Source organism: Gopherus flavomarginatus, chromosome 7, assembly GCF_025201925.1.
Source record: "Gopherus flavomarginatus isolate rGopFla2 chromosome 7, rGopFla2.mat.asm, whole genome shotgun sequence".
Classification (NCBI taxonomy): Eukaryota; Metazoa; Chordata; order Testudines; family Testudinidae; genus Gopherus; species Gopherus flavomarginatus.
Genome location: NC_066623.1, coordinates 56926605 through 56952949, shown reverse-complemented (window position 1 = coordinate 56952949; position 26345 = coordinate 56926605). Strand labels below are relative to the sequence as shown.

General features: G+C 47.5%; 1 protein-coding gene across 1 annotated transcript in view; it reads right to left on the bottom strand.

Annotated features, from left to right (window-relative positions):
• Positions 1 to 26345, bottom strand: part of PAPPA2 (pappalysin 2) — a 190148-nt gene that overhangs the window by 88031 nt on the left and 75772 nt on the right. Inside the window, exons 4-13 of the mRNA XM_050962976.1 lie at positions 23471 to 23764; positions 20116 to 20308; positions 18426 to 18547; positions 13037 to 13529; positions 9268 to 9396; positions 7530 to 7621; positions 7183 to 7376; positions 5570 to 5707; positions 1360 to 1495; positions 495 to 705 (exon numbers count right to left, since the gene is read on the bottom strand). Coding sequence (XP_050818933.1) covers positions 495 to 705; positions 1360 to 1495; positions 5570 to 5707; positions 7183 to 7376; positions 7530 to 7621; positions 9268 to 9396; positions 13037 to 13529; positions 18426 to 18547; positions 20116 to 20308; positions 23471 to 23764 — 2002 coding nt within the window. The remainder of the gene's footprint in view (positions 1 to 494; positions 706 to 1359; positions 1496 to 5569; positions 5708 to 7182; positions 7377 to 7529; positions 7622 to 9267; positions 9397 to 13036; positions 13530 to 18425; positions 18548 to 20115; positions 20309 to 23470; positions 23765 to 26345) is intronic.

The following is a 26345-nucleotide window of genomic DNA, read 5'->3' as shown; positions in this document are numbered from 1 at the left end:
GGGCCCCTTATATTCTACTCCAGCCAAGACTCTTTACTGCGATAGAAGCAGAAATTAGAGATGAGAAAGACCTACCAACCCTGGATTACTCCTTACATGCCTGCTCTAGCTCTGATCAAGAATAGAGCAAAGCCATGGTGCCATGAGTAGCAGGAGGACTAGTTGCCCTGTCTGAAACAGCTGGCATGCATCTGGGGTGGCTCATCCTTCACACCCCTTGTGCCACCAAAACTATTCTCTATTTTTAGCCCTCTGGAAATCAGAGCCAGATCAGGTCTGGCTTCTTGAGCTGGAATTCACAGCTCCAGCTCGAAGTCATTATACCTACAGTGTTTGTCCAGGAACAAGGAGGTAGCAGCTCTAGTTGAGTGAAAGGATGTCTCCCTCTGGCAGAGCCCTTAGGAGTTATGCTCTAAGCTGGATGTCACCTTCTGCAGGAAGAGTGATGGCCCTCGCCCAGCAGCAACACAGAAGAATCCGAGGCGATGCGGTACCTGTGTCTCTGGAGGCCATGTCCCTCATGTTCCAGGAGGCAGGTGTTCAGCGCAGAAGAGCTGAGGAGGGAGGAAGTCCGCAAGGCCACGGCTGAGATGCCCACTAACGGGGAGGAGAAATTGAGCAGCACGGAGGTGATCCGGTGGAAAAGAAAATCCTGGGTCACGTTGATGACCAATGGGTTCCGCTGACATGACAGCTCATGGGTCCCTAACGGGGATGAAGTAACAAGAGAGAGAGAAGCCATTAGCCCAACTCTGGGATTGTTTAGCTTGCCTGGGGTTATTCCACAGCTCAGACGCTACTCCTGTGGTCTGCCTTTTCCACTAAGCAATCTGCAAGGGATTCCTTCCCAGCAAGGAAATCAGACAGGACATGTCCAAGGCAAAGGCAAATCCTTCTGCTTTGGGCCAATCAGCAACTAGACTAGGGTCAAGAAAGCAGGAGAAGGAGAGCCAGTGCTGAGAGAAATGGGATGCAGAGAGGTGGTACCCTCTGTCCCACCAGACAGAGGGTACCACAGCCTCTTTCATCCTGGTCTGCCATGAGGCACAGACGTCCCAGCCAACAAAAGAGGCAGAAAGGAGCTCAAGGAGGACACTGCAAGAGAAGTGTTGAGCTCTTCCAGCTCCCACTGAACTCAGGTTGAGCAAAAGAGGCCATAACAATTTGGGCTGTTTGCTAGGAGCTATCTGACACAGCCCTGCCTTAGCTGCTCAGGCGCTTCCTCAGACTCTGCTAGATGGCTCGCTCCTCGCAAAGGAAAGCCCAGGGTGAAGCAGAGAGGGACTCAGGTGCCGAGGGAGCAGAGGAGGAGAAGGGAAAGGGGAGCTCCCCTCCTCATGTCAGCTCTGATGCACTCACCCAGCGAGTGGTTGTGCCTCCTCTCATCCCCCAGCTGGACAGTCACGGTCGGCTTGTGCTGGTCACTCAGGGCAACGCCATCAGAGGCCAGGAAAATAAAGACTGAGGTGGCCAGTCCAGGTCTGTCGAAGCACACCTGGGCACGAGGGTACAACGCCAGAGGGGATATTAGGGTGGGGGATTATGGCAAAGCAGACAGAGCTACATGGAATAGGTCTTTGCATTTTAGAAGTAATGCTATTGATCAGACAAATAAACAAATGGGTGATGACCCTCCATGACTGAAGAGGGCTGGTGTGTATTGAGCATTGCCAACTTTCTACTTGCACAAAACTGAACACCTTTGCTCTGCCCCTGCTTCTCCCGTTCTCCGAGGCCCCGCCCCTCCTCCGAGGCCCCACCCCTGTTTACTCCATCACCCTGCCCCCTGTTGCTCGCTCTCCCCATCCTCACTCACCTGCCCATTTTCACCAGGCTGGCACAGGGGGCTGGGTTGCTGGAGGAAGTGAGGGCTCCGGCTTGGGTCAAAAACTAGGACACGTGGTCACCCTAGCGCTATCTCATAATGAGGAATAGCCCAAGAGCACCCCAGTGAGCTCAGGACAGTGAGCAAGGATACACTGATTAGAGGATGGGACAAGTATTTCAGCTTTGCAGCCACTCCCTGGGGCAAACAAAGAGCTGGCACAGCCACAGGGCAAAGCAAGATGGAGGAAATATCTTTTTGCACCTTCACCCCAAATTCCCACTCAACCATCACTGAGGCTGGGCAATTTCCCAGTAACATTTCCCTCCCATTATTATTTCACGCTTGTTGCATTTCCATCTCATGTCCGGGACTGGAAGCCCTGAGACACCATGAAGGTCAATCCCGTCAGCACCACAACCTGCTCCAAAGCAGGAAGCACGTTACCATGGAGAGTTCCAGTTCTGCACACCCAAGAAGCTTGGGGGGTTTGGATAAGCACCTCAATATCGAGCATTCATCCCAACCTAACTTGTGAGGACCAGATCCTCAGCTTGTGCCAATTTTGGGGAAACTCCTTCTTCCATCCTTCCCTACTGCTCCCCTGTGCAGGCACTTGGCAAAATCTGTTTCTAAGTTAGAATTGCCGTATCTGGCTTATCTCACTAAATATTCTCTGCATGTGCTTCCTTTTTCTTATTATGGATTGAGCTGCAGTTGGCTATATTTTAATTTTTTTTCTTTTGCTTAATTTCCTGCTTGTTACATTCTGACATGACTCCAAATCTTCCCTGAATCTGATGTGTAGGAAATAGAGAACAAAGCACTGCCACTGGAAAGTGTTCCTCCATATATCAGAATAACTCATATCTGCAAGTATACCAGCTATGCTGAGGTGCGCTATGGGAGGCTAGTTATGTTGCACAGATATTTGCATTCTTCAGCAGATGGCCACACCCACTTACGTCTGTGCCTTCATATAGGGGCACAATGATTTCTTTGCTCCTTAGTGCCACCTGTTGAAAATGTTTCATTCCATACAACTGGAAACTTGTACCTAATGAGCGATGTGATTGCTCATTTAAAGCATGTGACATGAAGCATTAAAATAGTCCTGTAAGTGGAGGTGTACGCACGTGTTACTGAGATGTGTGTGTAAACAGCTATATGAAGCTATGGGAGAGTGTTTTTTCATATATATGTGTAAATAAGAAACCTGCTTCCCAGACCAATCTGTTAGCAATCAGGCAAACACTATAAAAGAGAAAGAACATAGGCATATTTATTACTAGCCCATAAATAATTTTATGGGCAGAAAATAATAGCACACCTAAAATGAGCGTGTGGAGCCAGTAATGAAAGTCTTTCATATAAACATCTGACCACAAGTTCCAATGCACTGGAATATGAGTTAATCCTGGTGAGAAGTGGAAAGTGAGCCTCCATCAAGGCAGCACAAAGAGGGGGCCTTCCTTTTTCTTGTGAGTAAAGGAAGAAATGGAGGGTATTTGCCCTGGCATAAGCACAGTAGGGAACCCAGAGGGAAGGTCCAAGAGATAGAGGCAGAAGAGAATGAAGACTATTGAGGCAGAGTTCTCTGTAGAGGCAGAGGATGTTAGGGATACAGGGGTGTTGGGGACAGAAAGGTAATAACACTGTTTATTGACCAATGATTAATGATGCATTAAGTCTTCCAAGTGCCTTAACAAAAGGTAATTATAGCAATCTAGGACTAAACAGGGCAACATGCCCCATATAAACTGTAGGGAAAGAGCAAAGACAAATAACCACCTCCCAATAATAGAAGGCAGCAGCCACATAAAATTAAATTGTGGTTACAATCAGAAAATCAGCACTGTATGAACTGCATCTCCCTAATGGTTGTATCAGCTCCCTGTGTCTCTTCTACTCAAGTCCTCCTTATGTGACTAAAATCCAGGTTTTACTCTCCCTGGTGGAGTTGAGGCCAATGCAGTTGAGGAACAGAGTCTCAGATACCAGGTAAGAAAGGCCCTGACTCCCATCCTCTCTAACATGTCTGTGGGCATGGTCAGGAATTCCAGGCCAGCCTTCTCACTTCTCAGAAGAGACTAGCCCATAGACCTTGGGGCCACACTGCCCCTAGTGCAGTCATTACACCAGTGCAACCTGTATGAAAACTGAGCTAAAGCAGAACAGCAGCAGTTTGCGCCCACTCTGCACTGGAGCAAGGGCGATGCTGAAGGTGCCCTTGAAGACTAATAGTAAAATCCCAAATAACCCCTCTTGGTACAGTAACTCCTCACTTAAAGTCGTCCTGGTTAACGTTGTTACATTGCTCATCAATTAGAGAACATACTTGTTTAAAGTTGCGTAATGCTCCCTTATAATGTTTTTTGGCAGCTGCCTGCTTTGTCCACTGCTTGCAGAAAGAGCAGCCCATTGGAGCTAGCTGGTGGGGGCTTGGAACCAGGGTGGACCGGCAGCCCCCTATCACCTCCCCGCGCCTCTAAGTTCCCTGTGTGGCAGTCATCCAGCAGGCTAGCAATTGCCAGCAGTTCACCAATCCCTTCCCCCTGTGCTGTGTGCTGCTCCTGCCCTCTGCCTTGGAGCTGCTTCAGGGAGCCTCCTGCTTGCTGTGCAGAGGTGGGGGGAAGATGAGTGCTAATGTCAGGATGTCCCGCTCCCCCCGCTCCTCCCCCCTAACTTCTGTACCTTATCTCCATGTGGGGCGGGGGCGGGGGGAAGACACAGGACAGGGCTCAGGAGGGAGGGAGCTTGCTGGCAGCAGCTGCTGTCTCAATTTACTAATCTACTTAAAAAGGCAATGTACTTAGAGTGCGGCCACTGTACTTAAAGCGGCAATGCGCCTCTCTCTCTCTCTCTCTCACACACACACACACACACACACACACACACACACACACACACACACACACACACACACACACACACACGGTGTGTGTCTCTGTCTCTCTCTGCCATGCTGTCTCCCCTCACTCCATTCATGCTGCCTTGTAGAGTGTAGGGCTACATTAACAACAATGTGTTAACCCTTGAGGGTTCAGCCGAGTGCTAGTTCATCATTTAGCAGTAAGGCATTCTCTCGGAAATATCCCGCCCTCTTCCACCCTCTAACTTCATCACCTCAACCAAGCTTCACAGTCATCATTGCTGTGTACAGTATTAAATTGTTTGTTTAAAACTTATACTGTGTGTGTATATGCGTGTATATACATAAAAGTATAGTCTTTTGTCTGGTGAAAAAAATTTATCTGGAACCTAACTGCCCCATTTACATTAATTCTTATGGGGAAATTGGATTAGTTTAACATCGTTTTGCTTAATGTAGCATTTTTCAGGAACATAACTACAGTGTTAAACGAGGAATTACTGTATTTGCCTAGCAATGGCTTTTTCATTTACAGAACACTGTTGTAGGGTTCTGTCTCCCTCGTGGTGGTGATCCATGCGCTGGCAGCTTCCAGGATGGATTGCTGCCATAGACTCACATAATAATGGGGACGAAACAAGTGATACATGTGCCAGTCATTGGCTTTCAGTTGCTACAACTCATCTGTAGAACGCCTGGCTGTAGCTGATGAGTTTGTGACGCAGCTGAGGAGAGCTCTTCATTACTCCAGGACAGGAGGAAGGGAAAAAATTGTCCTTTATCCCTGAAAGTGTGGGACAAGGATAGGAAAGCCCTCTCCAACTCCTACAAAATATCCTCCCTATTAAGCCCAGGTGCCCAACGACACTTACTTTGAGCCAAATGCTCTCATCATCCAAGGGTGTTTTCTCCCCATCAGCAACCTGAGCATTGTCAAGGCTGGTGGTGCAGGGGAACCAAGCAGCGAGGGAATGATGCTCTGGCATATCTTGAAGGTCGGATCTGCACACCTGGAAAGGAGATATTTTCAACCCCAGAAGCAGCAGCATTGGGCAAGGAAGGGGAAAGGATGGGAGAGAACTACCAGCCTCCAACATGCCCACCAGGACAGAGGCACCACAGCGTTAACCAGAGCAGAAGGGGAGGGGCAACTGAAGTCACCTGCTTGAATAAAGTATATTTCAGGGTACCTGTGGGATTGAGGGAAAGACTATGGGCAAGATCATTGGTATAAATCAGCACAAATCCATTGATTTCAGCACAGGAGCTCCAACTTACAACAGCTGAGACTCAGGCTCAATAGTCTAGAAGAAAAAACGTTCTGAATAATGAATGTACAGGGTTAGATCCTCAACTGGCATAAATCAGTATAGTCCTATGGACCCACACAGTTTTACACCAGATGAGAACCTGGCCCTTGAAATCTTGATTCCTCTGGAACAAGGGACATGGGGTCTTAAGATTGTCCACTGTACCAGGACTGGCCAGAGAAGAGCACACACAAGTGGCTACAACATTTGTACATTTCTCCACGCTCCCTGTTCCACTTTCTTTGCCTCTTTGTACAAAATATTTATATGATATTGTGAATTTATCTCAATTCCTTATTGGGTTGATGACAATTATTGCACCAAAAAGGTACAAAGCACTGAACAGACAGATGTAATAATAACACCTGGCTCTTCTATAGCATTTTTCACCAGCTGATCACAAAGTACATCAGTGCCATTAACGTTATTGATGAAGAAACTGAGGCACAGAGCTGTGAAGTGACTTGCCAAAGGTCCCCCAGCAGATGAGGTAGAAAAAGAACCCAAGTCTCCAGAATCCCAGTCCAGTGCACCATCCACTGGGCCACACTGCCTCTCTCCAGAGCAATGGTATATGCAGAGAGGGACCATGTCTCAATGAGCTTATTTTACAAAATGATATATTATTTAAGAGGATGGAGCACTATAGAAACGTCCAGACCACACCAGGTCCATCTAGGCCAGCATCCTGTCTCAGACAAAGACCTGCACCAAATGTTTCAGATGAAGATGCAATGAGAAGTATGCACAAACATGCCTATGGGAAAAGTTTCTTCCGGGCTGTTCAGCCCTGGTCCACAGCCCATTGAAGTCAGTGGAAAGATGCCCACTAACTTCAAGGGGCTTTGCTTCAGACACTAAGTGGTGGGCATATATCCTTAGCATTAGGGTTTATATCCTTTCATACCCTGATCCTATAAGCACGCATGCAGTGCGATGGAAAGCAAAGCTTAACACGTCATGGCAATGCCAGGATTGTTGTCTGGATTTTCTTTTCCAGTTTATATGGCTGATTTTAAGCTGCCCAATGCGTGAAAGCTGCTCTGCTGGGAGGACTGAGTTGCATAGGCCTTTGGCAATAGGTGCTCCATCAGGAGGGACAGGAAAGGCAAGGACACTGTGGAGATCACATCAGGTTTGGGACTCCCCGGGTACAAGGAAATGCCTAGCCTCACCTTCACAACAGGCTCTCCGGTCACCATGGAAACGGGACATGACTTCTTGTCCTGGTGGGAACTGTAGGCCTGTGCTGCCCACTGATCCATGTACCCTTTGGGAGTGTAGAGGCCACAGTCCTGGATGCTGCTTCTCCTCTCGAAGGGCTCACACACTCCATCCCCCTCGTGAACATAACACAGGCTTGGCTCTCCTGCAGAGAGGCCAAAGACTAGAAGGTTAGTGTCTACAATGTTTCTGCTGGGGACAGGAGAAAAAACTATACCCTTCCCTCGGGGGGCCATCACAGCCCAAAAAGCAGGTGGCCAAGGAGAGAAGGAATAGGCTGACTCAGCACATGACTTACCAACACAGTTGAAGCCTTTTTCCCTTTTACACTTCCCAGAGCAGCCATCTCCATCTAACAGGTCTCCATCATCACACTCCTCTTCCAAGTTCCTAAGAGACCATCAACAAGAAATGTTAACGCCCTCTTGACTAGCCGCCCTTTGAGCTTTTCAGCTCCGTAAGGGTCAGGACCCCATGTTTAAGGACAACCCTCAAGTCAGATTTCACTGGAGGAATTATGGGATGCCAGCTACAAGGAGGGAGAGAAGAGTCTGACTCTTGTCAGGTGAGGAAGGAGTTGGGAAAGCAGAGTGGGAGAAAAGAGGCCCCACCTCACCACCCTCTTCTCTGGAGAACTCAGGGTGGGAGCAAGTGCAACTACCAAGCCTGCATCAGAGGAGAAGAGCTGCCAGTGATGTCAGATGTGAAGAATGGCCAGTTTTTCCACTGGGTGTTGGACAAGTCAAGGTTGGGTAAGGGATAGGGATAAGTTTAGTGACTGGGAGGTGGGGGAAAGCAATAGCCACGTGCTACATTTCATGAGAAAACCACAAGCAAAAATTACATGCTTAAGTGAATACAGGTTTATTCTCATGTGCACCCCCACACACATAAGCACGCATGCGCACACACACACCTTCACACTCAAAACTTCAAATATTCAAGCAACTTTGCTTCACACACACTCTTCATACACAAAGATGCACAATGTGAAAATCAATCTTGTCTCTGCACTCTCTTGACTTTGACTCACTGTTATTTCCTGACAGTTTAAAATTGTTTATTAAACAAGACTTCCTAAGTTGTGTTCCCAACCACCGTTTAGATCAGTCACGTTAAAAGCATATCACAAATCTCTACTACTTGCCTTCCATTTATGCTGCTTGTTCAGTTTTTTCAACTTCACTCAGCTTGGACAGTGGAACTAAAGTGGTCATTCACTCTCCAGAGGCCCAGACCCTTAACTGTAGTAAATCAGCAATGAAGTCTATGGAGCTATGCTGAATTACACCAGCTGAGGATCTGGCCCTTCAAGCCAGTTTCCCCTGTTGGCTCTCATGCACTTAGCACAATCACTTTGCGTTGGGTTTCACAACACTGCAAGGGGACACTAACAATTTACAAAGCTGTTTTCACTGGAAAACAATCAAGTTGAAGTCAGAAAAATTCAAACTGGAAACACGACACAAATTTTTACCAGAGAAGATAGTTAACAATTAGACCAGCTTACCAGGGGATACTGTAAGTTTCCCATCATTTGGGGTCTTTAAAACAAGATTGGATGTCATTCTAAACTATATGCTCTATCAGAGAGCCACAAGTTACTGGGCAAAATGCAGAATCATTGGGTGAAGTTCTCTGGCCTGCACTATGCAGGAGGCCAGACTAGATGATCAGAATGCTCCTTTGGGGGGTTAAAAATCTATGACACTTAATAGAGATTGGTTCTAGCCTAAGCATTGGACCAAGCACACACTGACTTTGGGGAAGTTCAGATCAGAATCCAGATCCAAACTCCGCACCTCGCCAGGCCCATCTTTACCTTCTAAGAAGCATTAGATTTTGCAAAACACTTTGGGTTCGAGCCTTCACTCTTTTGCAATGGTTTGGTACCATTAACTGGAGTGGAGTTATGCCGGCATAAATCTGGTGTCATGGAGTGAAGGATCAGGTCTTCTGTTTACCTTTGGGTTTACCCCACTAGACCGAATAGCTTTAAAAACATCTCCCAAACGTGTGTAGAATTCAGCACTTACATAGTCACTTTTCCATCTCCACAATAGGGAGAGCCGTGTGTATGGATCACAGATGGAGATGGTTCTCCCACAGCTGCCCCAGCCATGGCCTGCACCTGGTAGCGGTACAACTGGCCCGGTCTGACATCCCTGCAGAAACACAGAGGAATGAAACAAACTAGGAGAGAACAAATACCACGTGGGAAACATACGTCTGTATGTGGCCATTTGCAGTGAATTCATTAGAGGCAAAGGGGATTCTTGCTATACGTTATAAAAAGCATGTGTGTCGTACCTAAGCAGAATGGAAAGTTAACGGTCCTGAGGATGCTGCCCTGCTAGGTTGGAAGTGTTGCAATAATTGACTGATGAATTTACCCTAATTGTAGCTCAGTTGTAAAGAGTATGTCAGTTTATTAAGTAATACAATGATCTATAATAACAAATGTTAATGAAAAATAGGTCAAGTTGCTTTCAGTAGTGAGTGTTGTAAACAGGTGCAAGAGAACCAGAGAGACTAAATTAGTCCAAACAAAAAAGGCCACGTTGATATAATTCAAGCACCATGTTGAAATCACACTTGGTAAAAACAGAAAATGTGGAACTGGAAATTAATAAATAAAAACTGAAGTGTCAGATATTAGGCCTAATTGTGGGCAAAATAATGGAGACATGGGCTATTCCACCCACCATTCCCTTTGTGGGTCCTTAAAGAAAGAGATGGGGGGGAAGAAGATTAAAAAATAAAAGATGGAGGCTACTGAAGCAAGCTTCACAGTCATGGCTGCCACATCCACCATCTTCTGGGACCCTGGGCCTTCATCATCCTAATCCTGAGAGATGTCCTGACCAGCCCAGGCCAGAAAGAGGGCTCCAGAAAACATCACTGCCTCTGCCAGCTCCAACTGAATCCCCAACAACACTTAGGATGCAACAGGATTGTACTTTAACAGCAGTATCATCAGCAACAGCTCCAGCCCATTTCAACTAACTACTTCTCTTTTCCCCCAAAGGGAAGTGATAATATCTGATACCAACTAAGAGACTGTCAAACAAGGGGTCCTAATCCTGTGCTCTAGAGACAGGGAATGAACATGGGTCCTGCACCCCAGAGAGACACAGGAAACTGAATCCCCAAGAGGCCTTCCTGACTTGTAAGACAAAGACAATCCAAAGGTGAGGCATGATTACCTTCTACCAAAGCTGTGTTGACTCTTCCCCAACATATCATGCTCATCTATGTCAGTGGTTTTCACCCTTTTTCATTTATGGGTGCCTAAAATTTTTTGAATGGAGATGAGGACCTCTTTGGAAATCTTAGACATAGTTTGCGGACCCCCAGGGGTCCACGGACCACAGGTTGCTACAGTTTCAAGTTTTAACCAATTTGCCTGCAACTGAAGTTAAGCTAACTGGCCTGGAATTGCCAGGTTTGCCTCTGGAGCCTTTTTTTAAAATTGGCATCACATTAGCTATTCCCCAGTCATCTCGTACAGAGGCTGATTTAAGTGATAAGTTACGTACCACAGTTAGTAGCTCTGCAATTTCATATCTGAGTTCCTTTAGAACCCTTGGGCGGATACCATCTGGTCCTGGTGACTTATTACTGTTTAACTGATCAGTTTGTTCCAAAACCTCCTCTATTGACACCTCAATTTGGGACAGTTCCTCAAATTTTTCACCTAAAAAGAATGGCTCAGGTGTGTGAATCTCCTTCATATCCTCTGCATTAAAGACTGATGCAAAAAAATTATTTTGCTTCTCCGTAACAGCCTTGTTTTCCTCGAGTGCTTCTTTAGCACCTTGATCATCCAGTGGCCCCACTGATTGTTTGGGAGGCTTCCTGCTTCTGATGTACATGAAAAAATTTCAGCTAGTTTTTGTGTCCTTTGTTAGTTGCTCTTCAAATTCTATTTTGGCCTTTTATACTTGGCTTGACAGAGTTTACATTCCTTTTTATTTTCCTCAGTAGGATGAAACATTTCTAAACGTGTGTGCATCTAGAAAGCTAACAGAATGGAGTGTCTCTGGAGAGACAGCAAACCTAACACTTTCTCTGGGAGGGTCCAGTAAGAGGGGCTGGTCCGTACAGTAGGAAGATTTTGGGATGAATTTGGGGCTAGAAGGGTACGAAGGCCAGGCTGTAAACAGTAGTAACCAGGTTGGGCAAAGCCAGGATGAGGCTTATGTCCTGCTGGCTGGCTGCTGGGGTCAGAGCTGTGGACCAAAGCTACACAGCCAGAAGACACGTAGGGATACAAGGCAGACAGTGACCGAACCCCTTACAGACCTGCCCAAAACATCACACTTAGTATTGTAACCCATGCCTGCTCAATGTGGCACTCTGTCCTCTCTAGGGGCCGCTAGACCAGCTAGTGACTGATGAGTCTGCTACAGCCTTGAGAGTGGCATCTTTTAGCTCATGCAGTAGAGGGGCATTAAGCTCCAGAGGTCCCAAGTTTGATCCTGGCCAACTACAACCAGGGTCTGTTGGCATTACAGTATTCATTGGTTTAATGTTAAACAATAACAAAGTTTATAAACACCGTTAACTCCTTTAGCCCTTAAAATTAGCCCGAGGCGCAGTCCTGAACTCATTTACTTCCTCTGCAGAGCTGGGGATCAACACCAAAGCATGGCATGTTTCCCCAGCCAAGAGGAGCATGGCCTTGGGAGAAGGTTTAAGGTGGGATTTTTAACAGATGAAACTCTCACTGGCTGCACTGCGAGCAGAGTTCAGCCAAAGCTGAAAATCTGGCCCTAAACATCCTTCTGTTTCTTAGGGGTGCCGCCCTGGGCACTAGGAATACAATACAGAGTGTGCAGAAGAGTTAACAAGTACCATTTTCCAGAGCACCTAATTCACATTGACTTTCAATGAGAATTAGGCTAAGTCACTTTTGAAAACGTGACTTAGAGTCCTAAGTAGTTTCTGAAATTTGTACCCTAATGAACACAGGATCCTGGTGTTTACAAGGGAAAAAGGTAAGCTGGTGCATGTGAGGGATGGAGGGAAAAAAGAGAGGCAACAAGGAGTGATGGTCCTCAGAACCTCAATGAAATTTGCCTGGCTTGGCCTGGGCATGGATGGATAGATGGAAAGAAGCCACATGGTTCAGATCTGAATCCAGATCTGGGCTTTGAAACCCCTCAAGTTCAAGGTGTTTGAAACTAGCATGTAAATTTAGTCAAGTAGACAGATAAGGATAATTTGGCAAATTCCAATCTAGATTCCAATTTCCCATGTCTCCAAAGTCTGAGGATATTTGAATCTGAGGTTATGGTTATGGCCCATCTCTATATCAATAAAACATTCAGGGTGCCAGTATATCCAAGCCACTAGAATGTATTGCACCGTGGCACACACACAAAGCCAAAAGCACAGGCAGGCTTCCCCCCAATTCTACAATTGCCATGAGCCGAGGCTACAGACAGAGGATCTGTGGCAAGTAATCAGAGGAACCTGCCACTTTTCCCTCTAGGTGGACCATCACATGAAATTATCCCCTACCCTATGTGACTTGAACAGTCATTACCCTGGGGAAATGTGTCAAAGTTAAAGTGTTCTCTCTAGTGGGATACAGTTTCCTGGTGAGTATCATGCTAGTGTCATGGAACTGTCATATGCAATGGGGTGTTTTGGGCAAACTCTGAGGCTGGGCATTCATGGCACTGCTCATCACAGAGAGGCTGTGTTCTAAAAACCAAACACAGAAGCCAGAAAAGCAAGGAGAACTAGAACAGCACCACAACCACCCCCGGCCTTTGGTGGGCCGACATTGCTACTCACGTGTCGGTGAACTTTCGGTGCATGTGCAACCCCTTTATGGGGGAGCCACTAGCAAACGGGGGGTCCCGCAGGATTCTGTACCGCACAGGCTTACAGCTGGAGCAGAGGGGGCTCTGGGGCATGGAGGTTAAGAGAGCTGCATCTATCTCCATCCGCTCATCAAAGGTGTAGACCTTTACCCCAGACACCTTTCTGTTGATGCTGAGCCTAACGGTGAGGGGGGTGTCGCAGAAAGTGTCCAGGGGGCCCAGGTGGACGGACTCCCCATGCTCTGTCAGGATTTCAATGTCAGACAAGGCCTTGGGTGAGTCTGTGGAGAGGTAGGTGGTCCACAGTACGAGAGACTCCGGGTACACGGGATGCAGGAAACGGAGCTCCAGGATACAGCCATGTGGCTGGGGGCAAGGAACAGTCATGTTCATGTGGTACAGGTGGAGCTCTGGGCTCCAGGCCTGCAGGCTGGGCTCACAAGGTTGATCCACATCTGGGGGGCCTAGACAAGGGGAGAATATAGATCCCTATAAGGAGCAGGGCAGTTCATTTCAGTAGCAAACAGAGATATATAATCGTCTGTACATACATGCACCCACATCAAGATGAACACCCCCAATGTATACACATATAAACACAGATACATACGCACATGTGCATACAACGATACCATCATACGCACACATCCACACGTAGGCACCAACATACAGTGTGTGCTCAAATGTCTCAGAGCATAAAGATAACAAACACACTTGTGTTTCCATGCATAAATCCTCAGATCCCTAACAGCATGAAGAAACAAACATACGTATCCCACCCAACACACATGCCCACATAGACATACACAGGCCTAAACATGCATATCTAAGAATTTTTCAACAAAATGTTTTTGGCTGATTTGTTGAAACCAAAACCAATGGTTTTGTGGGAAGGGCCAGGCTCCTTGAATTGTGCAACCAATAAAAAGTTGAAAAAGAGTTTTGACATTGTCAAAACAGGTCACTTCTTCACTGGCTAAATAAAACATTTGACTTTGAGCATTGGCCTGCTAAATCCAGGGTTGTGAGTTCAATCCTTGAGGGGGCCACTTAGGGATCTAGGGCAAAATCAGTACTTGGTCCTGCTAGTGAAGGCAGGGGGCTGCACTTGATGACCCTTCAAGATCCCTTCCAGTTCTAGGAGATACATATATCTCCATTAATTTATTTTTAACTTCACTTATATTAAAAAATGTTTCAAAAATGAAAAAAAGTCCAAATCTAAATGTTTTGAAATCATCCCAAACCAGAATATTTTTCAGTTTATTGATTCAGAAAAATGTTCAAGATTTTGACTTTTTGTTCCAATCTGAGAGGGGAAAAATGTTCAAAATCTCAGAAATTCTCACAAGACAGGACCACCCCCCATCTTATCAAACAGGTTGGTGCAAACATCCCCCCTTTACAAAGAACTGTACAATGACTCGGGCACAAACACATACTCTATATACCTGTGTATCCACAGGAACTCCTGCAGTCACACGTGTGCATTTTGTCAGAAACACAGGTATACCTGCACACTCACACACAAACCCACACATGCCTGGACACACACAGACACCGACTGCACGAAGCAGGATTCTGTGATTGGTCTCAGTGCCACTGGCATACTAACTATGCACCTGAGATGGAGAGAAATGCTAGAGTTCGTTCTGACAATCCCTCCCATTCTTAGGCACAAGCTGACAGAGGAGAAGTTAAGGAAACTAGTTTTCAGGCAGATCCCAATGCAGGGCTCATGGCCCTGTTAGATGAGTGCGTTTGAGTGAGGAGGAGCAGGGGAGCGCACCCAGCTGGCTCTGAGGGTATGTCTACACTATGAAATTAGGTTGATTTAATAGAAGTCGATTTTTTAGAAATCAATTTGATACAGTCAATTGTGTGTGTCCCCACTAAGCGCATCAAGTCGGCAGTGTGCGTCCACAGTACCGAGGCTAGTGTCGACTTTCGGAGCGTTGCACTGTGGGTAGCTATCCCACAGTTCTCGCAGTCTCCGCCGCCCATTGGAATTCTAGGTTGAGCTCCCAATGCCTGATGGGGCAAAAACATTGTCACGGGTGGTTCTGGGTACATGTTGTCAGGCCTCCCTCCCTCCATGAAAGCAACGGCAAACAATCATTTCTTGCCTTTTTCCTGATTTACTCATGCAGATGACATACCACGGCAAGCATGGAGCCCACTCAGCTCACTGTCACTGTGTGTCTCCTGGGTGCTGCTGGCAGACACGGTACTGCAACGCTACACAGCAGCATCCCCTTGCCTTGCCTTGCCTTGCAGACAGAAGATGGTACAATACAACTGTTAGCTGTCGTCGTCGTCCCGTGGGTGCTCCTGGCCAACCTCGGTTAGGTTGGTCAGGGGCGCCTGGGCAGACATGGGTTCTCCTGGCCGGCCTCGGTGAGGTCGGTCAGGGGCGCCTGGACAAAAGTGGAAACGACTCCAGGTCATTCTCTTCTTTAAGTTTCATCTAATAGAGATTCAGTCCTGCCTGGAATATCATGTCAGCTGGAGGCTTCTGCTGCAGGTGCTCTCCTAGTCAGCAGGACCGCGCGGTTGCACCTACCCCAGCCTAGCCCTTGCTCCCATGGATCATGAGGCCTGGACAGTAGTAAGGAGCAGTTCATAATGGTGATAGAATGTGCCTTTGGATGTTTAAAAACTCCCTGGCGCAGTTTATTGACTCAGTAAGACCTCAGCGAAACCAATATTCTCATCGTTATTACTGCTTGCTGTGTGCTCCACAATATCTGTGAGAGTAAGTGGGAGACGTTTACGGCAGGGTGGGAGATTGAGGCAAATCACCTGGTTGCTGATTACGCGCAGCTAGACACCAGGGAGATTAGAAGAGCACACCAGGAAGAGCTGCGCATCAGAGAAGCTTTGAAAACCAGTTTCATGACTGGCTAGGCTACGGTGTGAAAGTTCTGTTTGTTTCTCCTTGATGAAAACCCGCTCCCTTGGTTCACTCTACTTACCAGTAAGCCAACCGCCCTCCCCTCCCCTATTTGATCACTGCTTGCAGAGGCAATAAAGCCATTGTTGTTTCAAATTCATGCATTCTTTATTAATTCGTCACACAAATGTGGGGGATAACTGCCAAGGTAGCCCAGGAGGGGTGGAGGAGGAGGGAAGCACAGGAGTGGGGTAGTTGTAGGGGCACTCCCTAGAATGGCATGCAGCTCATCATAGAAGCAGCATGTCTGGAGATTTGACCCAGAGTGGCCGTTTGCCTCTCTGATTCTTTGGTAGGCTTCACGTGGCACTGCTGCGGGTCACTGTTATAACCTCTGTCCTTCATGCCCTTGGACATTTTTTCAAATATTCTGGCATTTCGTCTTTTGGAACAGAGTTCGGCTAGCAAGGATTCGTCTCCCCATACAGCGATCAGATGCAGTACCTCCCTTTCAGTCCATGCTGGAGCTCTTTTGCAATTCTAGGACTCCAAGGTCACCTGTGCTGATGAGCTCACTATGCTGGCCAAACAGGAAATGAAATTCAAAAGTTTGCAGGGCTTTTCCTGTCTACCTGGCCAGTGCATCTGAGTTGAGAGTGCTGTCCAGAGCAGTCACAATGGAGCACTCTGGGATAGCTCCCGGAGGCCAATACTATCAAATTGCATCCACACTACCCCAGATTCGACCCAGCAGGGTCGATTTTAGAGCTAATCCCCTCATCGGGGAGGAATACAGAAATTGATTTTAAGAGCCCTTTAAGTCGACAAAAATGGCTTTGTCGTGTGGACAGGTGCAGGGTGAAATCGATCTAATGCTGCTAAATTCGATCTAAACTCATAGTGTAGACCAGGGCTGAGTGTCATCAGTACAGATGGGCCCATGCTGCCAAATTTGCCTCTGAATTTTTATTTGATCTCCAAATGATCCAAGGTTGAAGGGGTTGAGGACTAGATCATTTGCCCAGGCTAAGCTGCATAAAAGGAACTTGATGCTTTTCTATAGGGGCAGTTGGCGGTTCTTCTGTCACAGGGAGTGGGCTAAAGTGTTAGGAGCATTTTGGGGTGGGCCAAGGGCAGGAGAGGGCATGGTCCACTGGTGATCCCAAGCCAGCAGAATAGTCACTAGGGGACCATTCAACTTAGTGTAAGTCTTGTTCATCAGGGGCCCATCTCATCCCAGGAGCGGACTGGGCCGAGAGCCACCTTTGCCTCCACCCTATCAACGGCAGCAAAACTTGCTCAGGATTGAGCCCTATGCAATCAACAAGGGAAACCAACACAGATGTGTTCTGAGCCATGGAAAGAGAAGCTCAGCATAAGAACCAGTTTCAAGTTCACGGACTCTGCTGAAAATGCCCACAGGTTCTCCAAGGCCACAAACAGTGGTCCTATTTAGTGCCCATTCAAGGCCTGGATTTGTGTCACTGTCCCCATGAAATCCCCCAGGTTGTGCAGAAGTGCCTCTCTCTCACCCCAGCTGACACATGCTGATGAAAACTACACACTGGTGTGGAGAAAGGTTTAGTATCTGCTAAGAGGAAAAGCCAGTTCTGATCGACACAGTCATCTGACAGCCTGGGAAATGGGAAATGCTGAAACTGACAGCTCCAAATGTTCTGCTGTTTAACCAAATTGGCACAAACCTCTTTTTTCCTCATTTTGTCACTTTCTCTGATTGCGAGAGATGTTTCCATCCTGTTCTGGTCTCAAGGTGAAGTTTCCAGTGACATCATGAAACCCGGGGCTCTTTCCTATGCCAGGGGCACATGCATACTAGTGTGATTCATGTTGTAACTTATCTGGAAGGCAAGGCCTGAGGCAAGATAACCTGCCACAGGGCGCTTTTTAAACTGAGCTCCCTGGCTTATAAACACATGAAACTGGATACACCTATCACTTCATCTCGTCCATCCCCTTGGTTGGGAAGAAGGACTGTTCTCTATGCTGTGTTCTCCAGGGTTTTGCCTGGACCTAAATGACCCAAGAAATGAGATTGTCACCAACACCTCGGGAAGAGTATGCCACTCTCTAGGGCTGTATCAAAGCCCCTGGCAGTCCACAAGAAGGTTCCCCTTGGCTTTGGCTCATACCCTAAGAGTTGGGTGCACCATACACTGGCTTTTCTTTTGGTGACATCAGTTCAACTTAACAGGTTCCCAGGTGCCTCTTTTCTCTCTCCAACTCTCTCTTGGGAAGCTGTTAGTAACACTGCACCCCAAAGTCGCTAGTACCTCCAGTACGCTCCCTGGGAGCTGAGCTTTACTTTCCCAGGAGGATTTTGCATATTTATTTTGCATGTTTAAATTTAGATAGATCAGACCGACATGGAAAATTGGGCCTCAGATCATCTAATCTCCACTGAGGGGAGCGGCAGTCACCGTGAGTGAGAGAGGACAAGGCACTTTACCTACTGCCTCCTCAGGGGTCCAGTAGCCGGAGGAGTCACAAACTCGAGGGGAAGAGGCCTCATGCACATATTGGCTGAAAGTACCATCTTCAGCGCAGTCCCCGCAGAGGGTGCTGGGGTCCCTGCAGAACAGATAGAGAGAGAATGAGGAAGACTCTTTTCCCCCCAGTTTCTGATCACACTTGAACTCTCCTCACTTGATCCCCATCTATGCATGATGTGGAAAGCCCACAAGAGCCAGCTGCTTGGCTTGTTTCTTCTCACAGCCAGCTCTGACATAGGCTCGGGAGGGAAAGGGAAACCTTCTGGAGGATACCTAAATGGCCTCCTCAAGGATTGAACTTACAGCACTGGGTTTAGTGGGCCAATACTCAAACCACTGAGCTATCCCTCCCCCATAAATAGCCTTACCTCAATTTTACAGATAGGAAAACTGAGGCACAGAGAGGGGAAGTGACTTGATCAAGGTCACCCAGCAGGCCAGTGGCAGAGCCAGGACTAGACGGCAGGTCCCCTGAATCCCAGACCAGTGCTCCATCAATTAGGCCACACTAGCTTTTCACTGACTTCATGATTAGGACTCTGACCCACGTGATTTTTAAAAATATATATGACTCAAATTCTACATCAGAGTAATAACCTGCTGCCCATCCCAGCTCAAGAGTCTCAGAGGATTTAAATATTAAATATTCATTTAGCGTAGATGATATTTGCAAACTTGAGTGCCTGAGGTTAGGTGCCTAAATCCATAGTCAGGCACTCAGACAAAAGAGGCCTGATCTTCAGAATGATGAGCCCCCTCAATTCCAGATGAATGTGGCTGTTCCGCACCCTGAAAGTCATGCTCCTTTTAGTTAGGTGCCTAGTAGTAACTGAAGGGACTAACTTAAGATACTGATATCTGAAAATATTACTGACATGCCCAAAGTCACAGAGCAGGGATCCAAATCCCGATCTTCTGGCTCCTAGTCCTGTGTGTTAACCACAAGACCATATTCCCTCCTCATAAATCAGTAGTTTATCCAGTAAGTGCTAAGTGAAGCTCATTTTTCATTCAGTAATTGCGCTCTCAGGTTGCATTTGGCATTGTCTCCTGATGGCACACAACCCTTTGGCACTCTCCCTGAGCCCCCCAATAGAGGAACGTTTTTTGGAGGACACTCGCTTGACACCCCAGCACACACTGCCATCACAGTAGTAAACTCGTAACCAGACACATTATTCTGGTGGACATAACTGGGGGGTTGGGGGTGTTGCCTCGTTCCTCTATTTCAACAAGGCAGCTGAACAAATCGTTGCCCGTTCCCCACTCGCTCCAACACAAAAAAAAAAAATAAAAAAAAACCAGGCAGGGTTTGCCAGTTGGCAAAGAGCTTGAGGGTTTTGCCAACTCATCTTCATCACCTTCACTAACTTCTGAAACTCCCTGGTTCAGTGCCAAATGACTTTTCCTAGGGAACCACGGACAAATAAATTGTGACAAGCAATTCCCAGTGGAAACAAGCACAGGCAGTTGTTTAGGGATCCAGTTACGGGCCAAAATCAGTGGTAGGACTACAAAACTGGTCCCTGGCCAAATTGATCTAGAGGAAGCAAGCGGCCATCAGACATGCTGGCACATTTTAGTTTACGCCGGTTTTCCAGCATGCTCAGCCAAGCATGGGACCTTCTCAGTGACAATGTCTCTTACCTTTCATAGAGAACGCCGCTAATGGGAGGCAGCCAGTGGATGGTGAGGGACTCCTGGCCCTGCCCAGTGACCACTGGGGGCATGGGGATCGGAGTGGGCTTTCTGCTCTGGCTCCATCGCTGGTACACCAGATCCAAATAGCAGTGCATTCGAGCCACTTGGTTGGGGGTAAAACTGTCCGTGCAGTCATCGTCTGAGAGAGAAAGGAAGGAGGGGACTTGTTTGTGAAACATTTTGAGATCCTCGTGTGAAAAGCATTATGTAAGTGGTCATTAGCAGTATTAGCAGTATTTATTACTAAATATAGCCCTTTTAAGGCTCTCCTAGAGGACCAGAGAAGAACACAAATGCCCTGGGCTAGAGAGATTCCCCATGGCTTGTCCTATAGGACTCCTCTCATGTTATTTCTCCAGTCGGCCACAAGATGGCACTATTTCAGCAGCTGTTTGTTTTCCTGGGTAGGCTCTCCGCAGCACAAGGTTGCTTTCCTGGGGCATGCAGATGGCCAAATACCCTTGTTAGGCCACATGGGGATGAAGCTGTGGGGGCCTGCCAGGGGACTTGGAGCACACCACAAGGTTCTTTTTAAAAAAATGAACATACAGATGAAAATCAGTGACTCTCATCAGACCTCATTAAAGACAGAAAGGGCATCGCTGCTAGTGACACTGCGTGGCTGCCATGATGAGGCAGACCAGGCATTTCCACATGTTCCGCTGCGCTTCTCCAACACATGCGTAGAAGGAGCACAGAGTCAGAGCCAGTGCTACTGGACTGGCTTCCATGGAGCTATGCCAGTTTACATCCGCTGAGCTTCCAGCCCACAGCACCTGATGTAGGATCCTGCGTCCAGCACCTGCCCTGACTTGATGCTGCCAGGGAAGGTGAGGAGTCCCAGAAGACAATCAATCCACTGTGCAATGATGTGGATGGCTCGTGCGTACTCCTTCCTGAGCCCAGCGGGTGACCATCTTATACCCTGGAGCATGAGATCTGATTACCTTGTACTTAGCACATGCATAATGGCACATGTTATTATCGACCCTAATACTTGCCATCCAGGTATTGCAAACAGCTCTTCACTCATCAAAGCCGCTGCTGTGTCTACAGCACCTCTGCCTCAGAGATTTAAGTCAATTAGCATTTGGAGGAGATAGGCCTGAGTAAAAACTCAGTAAGGTCTTTAGGGTCTGGCCCATTTCACTGACTGTCAGCAGAAGAACAGATGTTGGTTATATGTTTGTATGGCACCTTTCAGACCAGCGGCACCACAAAACACTTGCACAGGGTATTTAATTCAATTGTGCCGCTATGCAGTGGTTGTGCAGGCCAAAGCACTAGTTTGTAGGGCCTCAGCCCTCACCCTTGCATCGCTTTGGACTTAGGACCCTGGTTTTCTTCAGAGAGGGAATGTTGACCCAAATGCTGAGATGTTCCATTTGTTCTGCCCCGAAAATGCCAGAGGATTATAACTGCCAGAGTGCCGGTGAAGTCAAAGGTGTCGTGTCACTTCACAGGGATCTGGTCCTTTATTATCATTTATCAGCTGAATTACAGTCAAAGCTGGAGGCCCCAGCTGAGATCAAGGCCCTACTGTGTTAGGCACTGTATGGACACATAATGAGAAACAGTCCCTGCTCTGGAGAGTTTACAATCTAAACAAGCAGGGCAGACAAGGGGTGGGAGAAAGAAAGTGCTATTGCCCTCTGTATCCATTTATTAGGCCACTGTACAACTAAAGGGAGCCCCTCTAACAAAGCAGCTTGCCATCACTTTAGAAAATCCCGGAAGAAAGATCCACTGTGTGTTCTCGTCTCCAGCTTCAGAGAGAAAGGAGGTGAGCTGACGGACTAACTCACTGGTGCTTGGATGCTTGCTGCACCTAGAATACCATCTGCAGTTGTATCCATGGAGTGGCAATGGTCTCAACTGAGTCCAGGGGTCTGAGTCTCAGCTCACTTAACCCCAGTTTCACACCCCTGACTGCAATGGAATAACTCCTCCTGGGCAGTGGGGTGACAGAAGAATTGGCCTGGTGGTGTTGGCAGAGGGCAGTCTGATTTTCAGAGGTGCCGAGCACTCACAATTCCAGTAGAAGTCAATGATAGCTGTCGGTGCGCTGCACGTTTGGAAATCAGGGCAGAGGTGACTTAAAACCAGGCATCTCAACCCAGAGTCGGTGCCTAAATCAGACATTTAATTAGGTGCTTAAATATAGATTTAAATGCCTGAACGTAGGCACCTAGATTTGCACATGTTGGTCTCAATACTGCTTTGGTCACCCAGAGAAAGCCAAGCCAGGAGGGAGAAAAATCACTGATGCCAAGAACAAAGGGGTGAGCAGGATATTGCCTACACACCAAGGGCCAGATACTGGGCTGATATAAATTGGTATAGCCCCAGTGCTTATTTTATGCCACTTGAAGTTCTAGTATCAGAGGGGTAGCCGTGTTAGTCTGGATCTGTAAAAAGCAACAGAGTCCTGGGGCACCTTATAGACTAACCAAGTTCTAGGTGGGCCTGGATACCTGAGGGCACAAATTCCTGAAAGGAAATGTAGCAGGATGGACTCCTGCCCTGAAGGGGTTAAAAACAGCCCTGGGAAGGGGCTGTGGCTGGAGAAAGCAGCCTTTAGGCTGGGGCAAGAAGCCTGGGCTGACTGGGGAAAGTAGGCTCAGCTGTGGCCATGCTCCAGTCAGGCCCAGCTGGCCCCTATAAGAGGCTGTGAGCCAGAAGCCAAAACAGTCTCTCTCTAGCTATAGAGGGAGGTGGACCTGGCTGCTGGGGGCTGGACATAAGGTACCTGAGTGAAGCAGGGCTGGGGATAGGCAGAGGAGCTCCAGCCTGGAAAGCCCCAGGCTGTGGCCTAGGATTGGGCTAACAGGTACTGAAGGTTGCAGAGGGTAGCCCAGGGGTAGGCAAAGGCAACAGGTCCAAACCCAACCTTGCTAGTGATAAGTAGGCTGATACTGCAGTTTGTCCCAGGATGTGGGGCTAGACAATGACTGGCAGTAGCCACATACTGAGGCAAGGTGGGGATAGAGGGTGGGGGTTCCCTGGGGAGGGGAGATCCTGAGAGAAAGGGGTTACTGCCAGGGGGCAGCACCCCAGGAAAAAGGCCATCAGGTCCAGGGAGGGACATGGAGGCCAGAGGACAGGTGGATCACTGGCCTGCAGAGGGCACTCCAGAGCTGAATCAAGCTAATTCCCGAGGATGGGCAGCAGGAGGCGCTGCAGGGGTGAGTCCAGCCTGTCTACAGGAAGGAACTATCCAAGGAATGAAAAAACATACACAGATGGGAATGAAATACAAGCTGAATCTCTAGCTGATACAATAACAATTCCCTCCCGTTACCTGTGTAGCTCATGTAGTTGTTGAATGGTGTTCCGGAGAAGTGGGTGTGGCCACAGGTGTCATTGGTAGGGTCTGGATCTCGGCAGAGTTTACTTTTAGGGGTAGGGGCTGTGTCAGCACAGAGGTCTCCAGTCTCCATGGAAGGTGTAGTCTCCCTGCAGGGATCATCACAAGATTCCCTTTCGCTCACTCCCTTAAAGACATGGTAGAGTCCCAGGATATGTCCTACTTCATGGATCATGGTGTTGGTATGGCCGGGCATGCCATAATAGGCTGGATTGAGGACCACGCCACCTGGAATTGAAAGCACATTCAGTATAATTAAGAGAGAGATGTGGGGAAGCAACTATCTCTAATGATATAGTCCAGTTAATACTCATGTCTCTGTTTTCTTAGTGATAACAAACAAGGTGTCTGAGGCAAGACAGACTTTCAGGAAGTTGAAGGCACTCAGCGCCTTGAAGGAGCTGATCGGCACCTCACTGGGTCAGGTCCTTTGATATTCCAACACCTGGGTCATCAGATCATTTCAGCTGCAGTTTCCTTTAATGTCTATTCTGAAATAAAACTCTCATTTACAGCCTTGCGTACCCTCTAAATGTATTTCTGACCTGGTGCACCCAACTGAGATGTGTGATGCTCATGCCAGGACAGTCTTGATTCCTCCCCGGAGACTAAGGGCTACATTCAAACTCAGGTGCAGATCCAAAGAAGCTGGTGGAGTGGGGCCTGCTTACACCAGGATTGAATTTGGCCCTGAATCCATGATCCATTTGGGGTGGGCTTTTCAACAATGAGTCCCAACAATGGCCAATGGGATTTGTGCTCCCACCTCACTTACATGCTTTTGAAAGTCCTGCCCTTTCTGGGCGGTGGAGTTTTCAAGCTGGTGAAAGTTGCGAGACTGAATGCACTGGAACCTGCTGGTCATAGCAACACAAGCACAAGCTTCGCTGCTCTATCCCAACAAGGGGCCCTAGAGAGATGGCCTGGTTGCTCCACGCTCAGGCAATCCCTGATCTCTCTGCTGAGACTGCCAACAAAGGTGGAAACTAGATGGCTTTTGGGGGCAACACAGACATCTGCTGACTAGACACAGAACTGAGACCCCCCAACTGGCTCCTTGTTGCTTACTAAGCCCCCCGTGGAGACACCTGAGTCACTCACTCAGATAAGAATGGCTCCAAAGTCAAGCCCCCCATGCCATCTCCTGCTTTGACGAAGGTGTTTGCTTCTTTCTTAAAACTATATGTGGGTTTAATGCTTACAAAAGTCACAGGGCTAACAGCACTGGTCCGAGCTAAGCATAGCAGAAGCATGTGAGCATTCCTGGGGCCCTGTTCCAATGCACGGCAACCCTGACCCTCAGCACCCTCTCTCCTCTTGCAGTTCCAGGGCTGTATTAGCACTGGTTCCAAATTTCCCACTGGGAATGGAAAACTGCCTCCCTGGCCCCAGTGAAAACTTTTGCAGAAAATCTTGGTTTCTTACAGACAGCCTCTCAACCTGAAGCAAATACTCACCAGCAATCGCACACCATACAACATAAACACTAACCCAGGAACCTATCCTTGCAACAAAGCCCAATGCCAACTCTGTCCACATATCTATTCAAGTGGCACCATCATAGGACCTAATCACATCAGCCACACTATCAGAGGCTTGTTCACCTGCACATATACCAATGTAATATATGCCATCATGTGCCAGCAATGTCCCTCTGTCATGTACATTGGCCAGACTGGACAGTCTCTATGCAAAAGAATAAATGGACACAAATCTGACATCAGGAATCATAACATTCAAAAACCAGAGGGAGAACACTTCAATCTCTCTAACCACTCAGTGACAGACTTGAAGGTGGCAATTTTGCAACAAAAAAACTTCAAAAACAGACTCCAAAGAAAGACTGCTGAACTTGAATTAATATGCAAATTAGATACAATTAACTTAGGTTTAAACAGAGACTGGGAATGGTTGGGTCATTATACTAATTGAATTATTTCCCCATGTTAAGTTCTCCTCACACTTTCTATGGATCATCTCGATTATCACTTCAAAGGTTTTTGGTTTTTTTTTCTCCTGCTGATGATAGCTCATCTCAATTGATTGGACTCTTACAGTCGGTATGGCTACTTCCACCTTTTCATGTTCTCTGTATGTATAAATATTTTCTTGCTGTATGTTCCAGTCTATGCATCCAATGAAGTGGGTTTTAGCCCATGAAAGCTTATGCTGAAATAAATGTGTTAGTCTCTAAGGTGCCACAAGTACTCCTGTTCTTTTTGCGGATACAGACTAACATGGCTGCTACTCTGAAAGCTTGGTTTCTTTTGACATTTTCCATGTTTTCAATCAAAAAATGTACAAAACTAAAGAAGTTTTTCCTCCCTCCGCCCCTTCCTGCTTTTTCCTTGTTTCCATTTTTTTCATTTTGCTACTAGAAAAGGGGTAAAGAAAAAAAAGAGAGGGAAAAGCCAAAACCCAAACACATTCTTAGGGCTAGCAATGCTGTCTGAGTGTCCGTTCATACTGCATGGCAGGTGTGACTGCAGAGCCTGTAGCCAGACTGGAGACAGCTTTACTCTAGCTAGCTCAGCTACTGATAGCGCTGAAGCGGTAGAAGCCTGCCCATCAGCACAGGCAGTACAAGCCTCCCAGGAATGCTGGGTAATTATTCCCAGGGCTAGCCCACGCTGAACCCCATGCCTCCATGGCCTCACTACTCCAGAATCCGAGCTAGCTACACTTGGATATGCCTACACGTGCTCCAGTTCCACCCCATGATTACAGGGCAGACATACCCCAGGGCAAGCTTGAACTCTATTGTCGATGAACCAATCTGCTACTCTACCTCCTGGTTCTGCCTGTGCTA